This window comes from Pezoporus wallicus, unplaced genomic scaffold (assembly GCF_028554395.1).
Source record: "Pezoporus wallicus isolate ANWC-B61680 ecotype Strahan unplaced genomic scaffold, APGP_CSIRO_Pwel_v1 contig_5352, whole genome shotgun sequence".
NCBI lineage: Eukaryota > Metazoa > Chordata > Aves > Psittaciformes > Psittacidae > Pezoporus > Pezoporus wallicus.
In genome coordinates, this window is record NW_026639660.1 from 3,666,016 (window position 1) to 3,679,696 (window position 13,681).

The 13,681-nt window shown below is 57.2% G+C and overlaps 1 protein-coding gene across 1 annotated transcript; it reads right to left on the bottom strand.

Moving 5' to 3' along the window:
* Positions 1 to 568: 568 nt before the first annotated feature.
* Positions 569 to 13,188, bottom strand: NFKBIE (NFKB inhibitor epsilon). The gene is made up of 6 exons (XM_057415348.1): positions 12,806 to 13,188; positions 2,859 to 2,961; positions 2,112 to 2,343; positions 1,855 to 1,943; positions 1,335 to 1,583; positions 569 to 1,035 (listed from the first exon to the last, which is right to left on the bottom strand). The coding sequence occupies exons 1-6, from the start codon at positions 13,141 to 13,143 to the stop codon at positions 970 to 972; spliced, it is 1,077 nt and encodes a 358-aa protein (XP_057271331.1). The 5' UTR covers positions 13,144 to 13,188; the 3' UTR covers positions 569 to 969.
* Between the last annotated feature and the right edge of the window lie 493 nt (positions 13,189 to 13,681).

Below are 13,681 nucleotides of genomic sequence, written 5' to 3' on the forward strand. Positions count from 1 at the left end.
TGCTGGTTCCTTAATGCCTCACATGTGCTTCTCCGGCTTGGAGAGGAGGCAGGGAAGGGAAGCGAGCTGAACATCAGCAGGGATGTGGAAATAACCCTGCCATCTCCTCCTCTCTCAGCCTGAGAGAAGCTAAAACCTAGGGAAGACCCATGCCCCAAGTTTTTTAACACCCTCCCAAGCCAGGAGATGGGGCAGGATCTTTGTATCCTCCTCACAAGAGGAAACCACAGCACAAGAAGGCAGCAAGATGTCATACACAACAGCAGAAGCAGGATCCACAACCTGGTCTTCCAGCATCTCCTATGCTCTTTCTTCAGCCCTGATGCTCGGCAGGACATACAGGAACAGAGCTCCAGGCTGGGATCCCCCAGCCTCAGCCTTGAGCACTGGAAAGGCTTTGCAAGAGGGGAAGCCCCTGTGTTCCCACTCACCTTCTGCTATGCAAAGGCCCAGAGGGAGCAGGCAGGCTGGGGAAGCCCCTGCAGCCCTGTGCCTGGCCCCCAGGGTGATGCTCAGCCTCCTGATGCTGCGGGGGAGCAGCGTGGGTTTGATCACACGAGACCTCGGGTGCCCACAGCAAGAACAAATGTTTATTAGAGAGTGTTCATTCGCCTCACCCCACACTTACTCTGATGGCGTTTGGGGGGATGCTAGAGGATGCTCTGTCCACCATGCAGCGTGAAAAGGAGTCATCTCCTGCTCCTTCCCTGTGTAAGCTAGAGACCCTTGTTCAGTCCTGCTGCTGGCCACAAATACTCGAGGAAATGCCTCCCCTGTGTAGTGCTCATAGTGCTGCCTTCTTCCCTCTGGGAAGGCAGCCTGAGGACAACAAAACTTTTCCAAAGAGGAGAGGGGGTGATAGGTGTCCCACAGTGGTGCTGCTCCCACTGAACTGCAGGCAGGCAAGGTCCCAGCAGGCAGCAGTGCAGAGCAAGGAGGCAGCCCAACAGACCAGAGGAGTCCAGCCGCTCATTCAGAGCACACCACAGGCTTCCCTGAGATCTTCAGGTCATCGAAGGGCAGCAAGGCGAGGAGCTGCAAAGGCCAAGGTGTGGATGTATAAAGATCTAAGGTGGTGTGTCCATAGAGCTGGGGTAGGGGCCCAGACCTAAGTCCCCCCCTCAAGTCCTAAAGCCTCCCACCTCACTGGGGAAGTGCCAGGAAACCCTTTATGGACATTCCCCAGGGCTTGAGGCAACAGGCAGCCACCCCAGGCACCCCCGAGCCATTGCCTGCAGCCTATAAGGGAGGACAGGCACAACTAGAAACTCCTCTGAGGAGCTTCCCCCCTAACACACTTGCAGAGCCACAGGCCTCCCCACACACGGACTCACATCATCGTTGCCATCAGCGAGGTCCTGGGCTGTCTCATTCTCCATGTTCCTCAGCAGGGTGTCAGCCCCACAGTGCGAGAGCATGGCAGCGATGGCGGCATCCTTACGGCCCACAGCGAGGTGGAGCGGGGTGCACCCATTGTACATCTGCGCGTCCACGTACGCCCCATTGTGCAGCAGGAACTGCACAGCCCTGTGGTTGTGGCACTCCACGGCCAAGTGCAATGGGGTCTTCCCGCTTGTGCCCTCCTGCAACCCACAGACCACAAAGGTGTGAGTACAGGGTCCCCTCGGAGGGGTCCCATAGCACCCCCTTCACAGGGTGCAGAGGAGGCAGTCCTCACCCTGACTGCTGTCACAGCACCCAAACAGCCCCTCAAGGACCTTTTCTTTCTGCTCCCCCAGAATCCAGTGCCTCCCATTCTCACAGCAGCGCCTGCCCTGAAGCTGGAGGGAGTGCTCAAGGGAGCCATGAACCATGCTCAGCCTTGCCCAAACATCGCATCATGCCCAGCCTTACCCGAACATCAATGTTAGCACCGCTCTCCAGCAGCAAAGACATCATCGGGATGTTCCCCTTCAAGGTGCTGATGTGCAGACAGGCCAAGCCTGGGTGGGGAGGCAGGAGAGAGAACCAGTCAGCCCAATCCACCCTGAGGCATACCAGTCCCATCCACATGCCCACTCTGTTGCACTCGCAGATCCCTGTGTACACAGCTCATGGTCTGTGCCCCAACCCGGCCACTGGTTCCACACCGGGCAGCCTGCAGGTCTCACCTTGCCAGTTCTGGAGCTGCAGGATGTGGTGGTGCCCATGGGGCTGTGGGGTGCCCTGCGGTGGGGCCGTGCCCTGCAGCAGCTGCTGGGCGCACTGCATGTGCTGCTGCTCGCAGGCTAGGTGCAGCGGCGTGTTGCCGTTGCGGTCCTGCAGCCCGGGGTTCACTCCCTTGTGGATCAGTGCCTGGATCACACAGGGCTGCTCCAGGTACACGGCGAGGTGCAGCGGGGTCTAGAGAGGAGGTGGGGACAGAAATCAGGGAAGGGGGGAATGCCCTGCAGGACACCAGGCAGGATGAGACACACCAGCCTACAGGAGCCAGCCTGGTGGCACGGACAGCCTGCCAAGCAGGAGCCCATCCCTGTCCCGGCACTAAGCGTGGCTAACACCGGGGCAGTGCAAACAGCTTGCTGCCCTCCCAGGCTTCAGCTCAGGGATCACCCATGGGGGCAGATCTCACTCTCCCAGGTTATCTACCCTGCCATGTTCAAGCCATGCCTGCTCCACCCTCCAGGGCAGTCTGAAATGTCCTAGGCCTTGTAAAGGACCCCTTCACCCTGTGCTTCTGGGAGCTGTCACACCTCTTTCTCAGGGTATCTCTCATACCCTTCTTCCCCTCCCTGCTGCTCACATGGGATGTTCACCATGCTCTGGAGGAAGCAGGTTTGGGGGCCTGGAGACAGACTGGGCATCTATCGAGGGAGGACCCACCTTCCTCCCATCTTCTGCCTATCACATCCTCATACCTGGAAAAGATCATTTTGTATCTCCAGCACCTCCCTGGGCAGATGAGCGATACAGCAGAGTGCCACAGCTGGGACACAGTGGATAATGGCCAGGTGAACCAACCTATGGAGGGAACAGGAAGCGGTGGGGGGGAGGGAAGAAAAATAAGTCCCAAGCGCTGTGCTCAGAAGCAGATATCCTCCACTGCTGCATGGAGGAGTGATCTACCCACCTTCCCCAGTCCCCTTCCCTTGTCACCAGCTTGGAGCTCCTCCATCCTGCCCTCTCCCTGGGGAAGCTCAGCAGCAGGTCAAGACAGGAATGTGGCCTGAGGCTCCCCAGGGCAGTCCTTCACTCTGATCCACATGGGGAACAGATCCTCTTGTTCATGCTGAGTCCTCCCTCACACCTCACAGCATGCATAGGGCTTAGACTGCACTGGGCAAAGCCAGGCCTCCAACTGGTGCAGGTCTGAAAAGCCTAGGATGTGTTTCCCAGAGCCTAAGGGTTTGGCAGCTGGGTTTGGCAGCTGCAGAGGGAGATACGGGCTCTGGCTGCTGCCTGGGGAATTCCAGTAACCTGCTGCCAGCTGCGAGCTGCGCTTCCGCTTTCCCCTCGTGCAGGCACACAGCCAACGCTGGGCAGGAGCCCGGCACCCATCCAAGATCACCTGCAGGGTACAGTCCCCATGCCAGCCCACACCGATTTCCTCTTCTCTACCCCATATCCTTCCCTTCCAGCCCTACCGCGGCAGTGCTAGCATGGAGGCGGAGAGTGCACAGGGACACTGGGGCCATCAGAGCTGGGTGGCCAGCACGCAGTCCTGCTCCTCAGGACCATGGTCCCCACAGCCATGGGGTGGCCAGGCAGCCTGGAGTCCCCCAGCCCAAGGAAAGGCTTTGTTTCCAGCCGGGCCTGATGCCAGCCGCTGTGCACTCAGAAGCGAGACTGTAACAGAAGCAGAGCCAAGAGGGAATTTCCAGTCCCCTCCGATGACCTGCTGCACTCCCAGGCCTCCTTGGAAGGAGGGACCAGTCCCAGCCACTGTCGCCACTGCGCTGGGTGGCTTTTATCTCTGTCAGATGTCAGCTCCAAAGTGAAACCCAGGCTCTAAGCAGGCTCCTGCCACTCATGCTGCTTAGTGAAGGCAAACAGGGCTGACGGACAGAGGGCAAGAGCTGTGCCAGCCCCAGCAAAACACCCTGCTCACCATACAGCCCAGCTCTGCAATGGCACCTGCAGTGAGAGACGGACAGCATCCCTCACAGGCAGGAGGGCAAGACCGGGCCCCAAGGTGTTGCAGTGAAGAAGTGGGGCTGCCTTCTCGCCAGCTGCCAGGGGACATGAGTGTGCTGAGAAACCCAGAGGCCAGTCCACAAGAGTTAAGCCCCATTTTTGGTGATAAAACAATGCTGGTTCCTCTTCACTCTGCCATCATGGGGAAAAGCTGTGGCCAGCAGGAGAGGCTTTGTCCCTGGGGAAGCCCCAGGTCATGCTGCAGCAGGGAACTCCCCAATGGAAGGAGAGGCCACTCACATTTGCCACTGTACCACCACAGGGTGCATCCCCACTGTCAGTGCTCCCGGGGCAGGGGAGGGGGCTGTGAGCCGGGGCAGAGCAGCTCCATGGGCAGGGGCAGAGGCACAGCCAAGGGGCCCAGGCCAGGGTAGCACAGGGCAAGAGCAAGGGGCAGAGCTGCAGAAACAGCTCTAAGAACACCCCTCCCGTTGCCAGGCTGTTGCCTGGGTATGATCCAGGCAGGGAGATTCTCTGTGGGCTTTGCATCAGGTCTCTGGTCCCCATGGTGGCACCTGCACCAAGGTGTCCTTTGCCCGCTTGAAGGGACAGCCCCTGTTTCTCCACACTCATTCCCAGGCACCACATGCAGAAGGCCACAGGATCTGTCTTTTTCAGGTACAGAAGAGATACAACCGCTCAGTCAGGGGACTTCACAAGGCAACTGGACTTGAACTTTAAACCTCCACTGCTTTCAATTCCCAGAGCAGTGCTGGGCTCCTGGGGGAAAGAGCAGAGCCTGGGGTCCCCCCCACCACAGCCAGCCCCAACCTGCCCAGGAATCCCCCAGCCCCTCTGTCACTACCCACAGCACACGACGCCATCACATGGGGAGAAGTGAGGCAGTCAACCAGGGGACATGGAAACCCCAGGCAGCTCTTCCTGGCTTGGGTGCCTTTCCCGCTCAACAAGGCGGCAGACACTCAGGGCTGAGCAAGTCTGGGATCTGTGCTGTGGAGGCAATGGGGTTGAGCATCCCCAGCCACCCAGACCTCAGGCTTTCACCCCAAAGCTGGGATGTGCCTGCTTCAAAGGATTGCTTTCACCCTTCCTTCTTCATTCTCTGCCCGGGTGCAGCCTCCTCCTGTGCTTTCATTTCTGCATTCGTTCCCCCCTCTTAATTGACAGCCCTCAACTTCCTGAAATGGCTGCAAGAGCCGTGAACTACTTGGAATCATGGTGAGGACACCTGGAATGAGCGCACCAAGAGCACATGTGCACTCTGTGCCACAGGCTGTTGATGTCAACCCGGAATCAGGATTGCCTCCAGCTAACCCAGGAAACCTCCTGCTCCTGGGAGACCTGAGGTGCAGGCATCATGCCAATCTCCACTTTCTTCCGGCCAAGGCTACATGCACACATCTCTCTGCCATGGCAGCGTGCGGTCCAGCTGCTGACAGGCTGCTGCACGCAGGCACACAGTGCTCACAGCTGAGCCTCAGAGCCAGGGCACGGTGATGGAGAGATGCCTGCTCACTGCCAGGCACTGCTCCTCACCCAGCCACGTGCCTTTGCCAGAATAAACCCTCCACCCCTCCATCTCAGACCCTCTCTCAGCTGCCTGCACACCTCTGCCTTCTCTGCTTGCCAGCTCCCCATGCTCCTGCCTGCAGCTGTGGGGTGGGTGCCCGGCGGCGACTTTTGGAAAGGGCAAACATGAGTTTGGAAAGGGCTGTGGATGGAGGAGCTGTGGGCAAGGGAAATGTGATCAGCCTAAGAGCACAGACTGCTGGGCTTGCTCTCAGCTTTGCCACTTGCTCACCAGCTCCGTCCTGGCACAAGCAGTCTCATTAGTGCTCTGAATTGCAAAGGCACAGGGCATCCCTGGCACAAGGCGATCTGCCCATCATCAGAGAGATAATGATGCTGGAGCAGAGGGGATGTCGCCAGGTCTGAGCATGCCGTGCCCAAGGCAGTCCTAGTTCATCCATTTCCATAGTGCTGTCCATCTCCCAAGCTTCTGAGTGACCTTAAGTGCCTGGTAGGAAAACTGTCCACACCTGAGGACTGGAGGCAGGAGAATGGGGTAAGGGTGCCACCAGCTTGGACACACAGGCAGAACTGAGGAAGTCCCAGCAGATCTCCAGCTATCCTCTCCTCTCCCTCCAGAAAAGGGGCAGACCATGCAGATCCGATCATGCAGATCCCAGCCATGTGCAGAACAAGACAGCTTGCCCTCAGAAGTCTCTCCCTTCACTAACCCCAGAATCACCTAGGACAAGGGCTCCAGCATTCAGTAGAATTACCTTTTTTTCTAGTATTTTCTCTTTCTACATTTTTCTCCTTTTCTAGATAAGATCCCTGTCTGCAGCAGGAATAGTTCACTCCCAGCTCCTCATTTTGGCTGAGTGGAGCAGTGGGAAATCATGCAAACAAAACACATGAAAAACTTGTTCGGGAGAGGAAATGGCCCCAGCAGCAACATTACGGAGAGCAAGGGAGGAGGAAAACAGCAGGGGAATTCCACACTTACCCTGCTCTCCTGTTGCAGCCCTGTAACCTGCACTGCTAACCGCTTCCTCAGCCATCAGGATGAACCTCTGCCAGCAGGCTCAGCCAGCACAGCCCCATCCTGCCCTGCAGCCCTCTGCCAGCCCAGCCTGGCTCCCTTCCTCCCTGCATACCGATGCAATGCTGCCCTGCTCCAAAAAGCTGTTCCAGCTGCCCTCCGGCAGCTCCAAGGGAGCAGCGAATCCCAGCCAGCTGTAGGCTCATCCCCATATCCTCTGCTCCAGCCCTGGGTCTCCTCTGGTGCAGGTTTTCCTTTCCCTTTCCCTGGGGGAGGGGGGAGGAAGGCTGCTGCTATTGGGACCAAAGAGAGAGCTGGGAACTGATGGAGCAGGGGAGACAGACTCCAGCTTTCCTGTGGTGCTCTGCGGAGGGTCTGGTGTGGCTGCTGGCGATGAGGGGTGCTGGAGGCTGCCTGGTAGGGGAGGCACTGCAAGAGGGCTGCGGGCGTCTTGTTTTCCAGTGAGGTGGGGAGATGAAGGTGCCCCTGTTCACCCACGTACGGCACCCCTGGCCTCATATGCTCTAGCCTCTGCACCCACACATATGAGCATTCTTCTCAGTTTCTGAGCAGATGGTGTGTCCGGGATTGCACAAGCACTAAACATCAGATGCATGAGGACTGCTCCCTGCAATACAGGGGTCTGTCCCACACTACCATCACTGCAGGGATGGGCCCAGCCAGAAAGCAGGCCAGCACACCCCAGAGGGTCATGGCTGAGAAGCAAGATGAGCAACTGCAATAAAAGCAGCAAACATCCCAAAATGCCACAGCCAATGGACCTTTTAAATGGAGCAAATTCCCATTCTCGCTCATCAGGAGGCAAATACATTCTCCTACAGTTTCTGTACACACAGAGATCTTGAAGTCAGAACAGCCTCTTGGAAGAGGACAGTGCCTGGACTTTGCCAGGGCCTGTACAACACAGCCCAGGAATCATCTACAGCCTCTCAAGTATCCTCACTGCCTCAGGATTTTCTTCTAATGAGACCAGCAGTGGGTCTAGGATACCTCAGGGCCTCCTCAGCCCTGCATCTGCCCCATCAAAGGGGCTTCCCACCTCCCAGATGCACAGGGTATCACATGGAGCTCATTGAGAGGTGCCCAGTAACCACTTCCACAGCTCAGACCCCATGGCCTCTCTTCCTGCACAGTCACATCTGACTCCTTTTATCCACATTGTATTAAAAAAACCCACAAGCCAACAAAAATCAAACTCTGTGTTAATTTAGCTGAGCTCAACCCTTTCCCAGCAGCAGCTAAGCCTGCCTGCGGAGCGCAAGGACCTGAAGCCCTTCCCCCCTCAACTGATCTGTTACAGCCAGGCAGCAGGCTTCTGCATCCCAGGACATGGAAATTTCCAGTCATTCCTTCCCTTCCTCTGTGTTGAAGTTCCCTGTGCCTCTCCCCAGCTCCAAGGCAAACCGAGGCAGGTGGAAAGTGTGAAGAAACTTCCTCCAGGCCACGCTGAAGTCACCCAAAATGGGGGAAAAAACCTCTGTGCCTGCATGCTCTCAGAAGGCTGTGCCAGAACTTACCCACCTTACACCAAGGCTGTATTTGTGATCCCTGCAGCAGCCAGCAGCTTCTGGGGCATCCTGAAGGAGCCTGTACCCTCTCCTGCTCCCCAAACTCCGGAGCATGTACAGAGGAAGAGCTGAGAGTTCAGGAAGAGGGAGCTGGACACAGGAGGTTCCCCTGTCCCTCTGGCCCGCCCCACATTAGGACTCATTCTCTTTTCTGCCCTACAACAGCAGTGTGCTAGGGAGCAATGCGTGACAGACTTGAATTTCCCTGGCAACTGGGCAAAGGAGATTTCCAAAGGCCCTCTGGAAAAAACAAGAGCATCCCTGCTTCCCACTAACCACAGCCATCTGACTGCTGGGCAGCCAGCAACAGCTCAAGGGACTCTCAGCCCAAACAGCAACCAGGTTTGTTCTCTGCATCCATCTTTTCTTACTCGTTCCTGAAACTGTGTCTCTCCAGCTCTCTGCTTCTTTCACAGGGGTTTTCCTTCACTGTCACACACACTGGGATCCAGGGGCTCAGCAACACCAGTGTTCAGCAGGGCAAGCATCGAGCGGGCAGCCTGGATGGGTCAACCTCTGTTCCTCTGCACAAGGAAGACCTCTAGCACAGAGCTACATGAGGTGGGAGGATTATGACTGGCGCACGCTGGTGAATGCTGAGAAGCAGCTCCTGGCCCCACAAGGTGCCTACCCATGCAGGGAAGGGCTCAGTGGGGAAGACCACTTCCCTACCATCATGGTGGAGGAGAGCTCAGAACATCAGCTCCCAGGGGGCCCCAATTTTACTCGATTAACTGTCCCCTAAGCCCTTGTTAAGGCATCTCAGCCCACGAGTCACTGGCACGTGATTTCTTAACAGCAGACAGGCCAGCACTTGTCTCTGGTGGAAGGAGGAAGTCAGGCTTCCTCTGCTCCCCTCCCTCCCCAAAACATGTACCCAACCAAAACCGCTCGGTCCCATTTTCCATCTGAAAGAGGCCAAGGTCTCTCTCTCATGACTGAGCTGGGGTCCCCCGACCTTCATCCCCACAGAGGAACCTTGGCCCTTTGCATATGGATCCCCATGCAGAAGATAGCCACCCTCCTGCAGAGGCATAGCCTTCAGCCTTCTGCAGCATGGCACAGTCAGATAGCTCAGAGCAAGACTACATACGCTACCAGCTGCCAAGGGGGCCATCACCATGCATCAGGTACCGATGGCATAAACTAGCACATGGCCCAAGGACCAAACTGGGCAGAAAGGAAAACATGTTTTGAAGTTTAAGACAGAATATGTAGTCCTAGAGAGTGGAAAGCTCTGCCTAATTTCCCACACTGGTGAATCAACTGCCTCTCCAGAGCTGGCAGAACTGCCATAAGCCCAAGTGAAAGGTTGTTTTCCCATGTGCTGGAATGCAATAGGTGATCTATCTCATTTCAGAGGAGCTGGTCCCATACTCACCCCTTTCCCAGGACACTGGACTCATGCATCTGCCTGGCAAGGCTGGGAAAGAGAGTTTCCTCAGTGAAGCCTAGCAAAGGCTGATCTTGTTCAGAGGCTGGGGCACAGCAGTATAGCTGCCTGCAGCCTGGTCAGAACTAGCCACGACTGCATGCTGGAAAGCCTCTCCCTTCATTTCCACATGGAGCAGTCCCACTGGGACTCCATTCAGCAGAAAAGGAGCTGGTTTACACGGAAGAGATGGCTGCTTGGAGGAGGCCACTTGCTTCTCAAGGAAAAGATGGATGCTTGGAGGAAACTGCTTGTGCCTGAGCTCACAGGCCTTGTTCTCTACCCAGTCACAGAATAAGCAGGATACGTATCACCTCCGTAAGTGCGCCTACCATCTTCTGCCTCTCACCCCATTCCTCATCCCTGATCTCTCCTGCCACGCCAGCTCTACTGCTCTCTCTTGGGGTGCTGGTGCCCAACTACTGCAGCTCTGACTTCCCCGAGGCAGAGGGACTGCCAGCAGCACTGGGCAGGCAGGAGGTGAGCTGACACTTGGGCAGATGATTGTTGGAAGATGGCATCCACACGTTTCACTGGCCATCACCCCCATCATCTCCCTTGTTAGCCAATTTCCTTCCTGCAGAAACAGGACCCCTTCTAATTTTGAGCACAGGAAGAGCCCGTTTTAGCCCCATTACTTCACCCTGCCTGGGTTAACACTCCTCTCCCACAGAGGCAGGCAGGAAGGTTTCCAAGGAGGATCCCGCTGATGCTCCAACCACCTGAGCACATGCTCCTCCGCCTCCCATACTTCCCCAACAAGCACTGGGCTGACAAACACAGCCCGCTCACAGGCACACCGCAAAGCAGCACGGGTGGGCAAGCCTGGGGCAGCTATGGACAGCAAAGATTTTTGTCAGATGGAGAGCCAAGAATTCTGCCAGCTCCCTTTGTGCAGACTCCTCTCTGCTCGGTATCAGCAGGGGCATCTGGGGAAACAGGAACTACTTGGCCAAAACCCCTGAACTTTTTGTGTTTTCAGAATTACAGTTACAGGAAAGCGTTGTTGCCCAAGTCTCCTGAAATACAATGATATTTTCTCAGCCTGGAGCTGTTTTGTGGCAGATATTAAAGCAAGGCACACAAGGAAATGCACCACTGGCAAGAGATGAAAAGAAGCTGATGGGTTTGTCTGGGTGGATGTAAGGGATGCAGCCTGAAGCCATTTGATCCCTTTTCTCTGGGGACTTTCTGTCACCGGATGAGCAACTGCTCCACAGACTTCAGCATTACTAGCAGCCCCAACTTGGTTTTGCATATAGAACCGGAGGCAGCTCAATGAGTTGCTGGGTGTTCTCAGTCCCCTTTGCATCAACCCAGTGGTGGATGTTCAGCATTTCTAAATATAAAAGCCGCCTACCTCTGCCACAGGGTCAGGAAGAGAGACCGGAATAGCAGAGACAGAAATCCACAGCCACTCTAACCACAAGAATAGGGTTTTTTTCACAGTGCTCGGAGCAGATCCCAAGAAAGCCAGCTCTGACACAGACACGGCCTGCCTAGAGCTCTATGAGCTGCATCACCAGCTGACTTTTCACTCCTTCCCTCACTCTTTACTGATTTCCTGTTCTGAACTGTGAGTGAGAGAAAACAGAAGAGCAACTGCAACCATTTGGAGAGTTCTCCAAGAGCCTCTCCTGCCTACAGTAACCAAGGCACCACTGATTAATGTTTTCCTAGTTGAGATGCTTGTGTTAGGTCTCTCCAAGCATATCTGACAAGCAAAGGGCTCAGCCACCTTACAGAACAGCCCCAAGCACCCAAAGCATCTCCAAGCAGCCAGATATATCAGGTTCACCAAAGAACAACAAGCAGGGAGCCCTGGACACTGTGTGACAGATGAGCCCGGGGAGCTGGTCTTCCACAGTTTAAATGACTCCTGGGTCTCCCTGTGGGCACCTTGGCTCTAGTATTACAGTTGGGAAAGGTAGTCAAGCTCCTCCACTCAGAGGAGCCCCAGAGCCAGCCTGCAAACAGGCCAGGACTAGGAAGCACCATCCAGGCGCCTGACTGGGGAGTGTGGGAGGCTGGTTTAGGACAACCTTGCTTGCTGCGAGACTTCCAGCCAATCCTGGGAGCAGATCCCCCAGCGAGCATTAATGAACTAATTAGCAGATGCTCCTTCCTAACCGGGAAGTAAACACTCCAGCTGGCTCCCAGCTCACCTTCAGCCTCAGAACCAATGTGCTCTGCCAGGCAAGGACAGAGCTTCCTTGCTGCTCCCTCTACTGAGGACATTTGCTTGCTTGTGCCAGTGCCTCTCAGTTTCAATTCCTCTTGCGCCACTACTTGGTATTAAAGTCCAACCTGGGTCTGGAGCAAAGCTTTTGCCCTTCTTAGCTGTGAGCACACTTTGCTCATGCTCTGTATGTGAACCCATGCACTCATTCTGAAAACCTTCTGGTGAGGGAACGCATGACAGGGAAGAGCTGTGATTAGCTGAACACAGTTACCAGAAGCCAAACCAAGTAACTCTGGTGTGGTGCCTCTGCCCTCGAGAGGGCATCACAGATGCGGGAAGCCCCCCCTCGTGCTCATCTCCGTCACAGAGGCTCAGGAGGGCAGCCCTGTAGCAGGACATGCGTCACAACTGTGCTGAAAGCTGCACTGTGCGGGCGGGTTGGTAAGGCAAGGCGATTTCCACCTGAGAACAAATAGTTCTCGGGTTGCTCGGTTGAGCAGCATCTCTGGCCCTAACACAACCATCTCAAGGTCTTGCCCTGCATAGCCAATCTCTTGCTTATGTGCTATCTCATACAACCAAGCCTTCTTCCTTGGGGAGGAAACACTGCATCGTCTGGGGAAGAGACAGAGTGGGGACTTGATTTGCCCCTCCAGTTGCTAGCAGCCCCATAGCAAGTAAAACTTTACTTCCCAAAGTGGGCCCAGCATCCATGCTCAGCACTAGGACAGGGGCTTATGAAGTCCCTCACAGCCCGGCAGAACGGGTGCTCCTCGGGAGAGGGCTGGGGACCACTGCAGATAAACCCGGCTTATCTCTAGGCACGGGCTCCCTGCTGGTTGGCTGAGAGGAGCCAAGCCCAGGGCTGGGGGGTCCGGGCTGGCAAGCCGCCCCGGCAGGGATGGATGGATGAAGGAAGGATGGATGGATGGCCGGGGGCAGGGTCCGCGGTAACTCACGTGTCTCCATCCTCCGAAAGGTAGGTGAGAGCTTCCAGCTGCTGCCGGCTGAGCCCCTCGGGCGGCGGCTCCTCGGCGCGGCAGGCGGCCGGCAGCGCGGGCAGGGGCTCGGGAAGGGCTCCGGAGCCGTAGCTGGAGTCGAGCCGCTCCTCAGCAGCGGCGGCCTCTGCAAAGGTGTCCCCGGGAGGGATCTCCGCGGGCGGGGTCTCGGCGGCGGCGGGGGTCTCCCTCCCGCCCGGCAGCGAGCGCAGCGACTCGATGCCCGAGTCGCACTGCCCGTCCTCGCCCTCCCAGCCCGCAGCCTCCTTGCGGCACTCGCCGCCCGCCGATCGCGACATCGCTCAGCGCCCGCGGCCCGCCGATCGCGACATCGCTCAGCGCCCGCCGCCCGCCCGCCGCGGCCCCGGCCCCGATACGGCCGGGGGGCTCATGGCCGGAAAGGCAGCGAGCGGCGGGCGGCGCTGAGGCTGAGCCCCACGGCTCCTCCTTCTCCTGACTCAGCCGCGCCCGGCCCCGCCTGCCCGGGATTTCCCCTCTGCCGCCCCGCCCCGGCCTGGCCTGGCCCCCCCAGACGGGGGCTGCCTCTCACCTCTCCCACTTTGGAGCACCGGGAGGGAGAGAACCCGCCCAGGTGCGCGAGGGAGGATGCTGCACTGAGCCGCCGGTGTGCTCCAGACCTGCCTCCTCCCCTGACCGGTTTGCCGGGGTTCTTTAAACAGCAGACGGGCCTGCTAGGCGTTGGGAGAGGAGCTTCGTCAAGCCGGCGGGGAGCTGGAGGGGATGGTGTTACGTGAGCGGGTGCTGATTGAAGCCGCAGGCTCTGTGGGCAACGACACGGTGGATGCCACTTGGCAGGCAGCAGAGATAGGTGCGAGG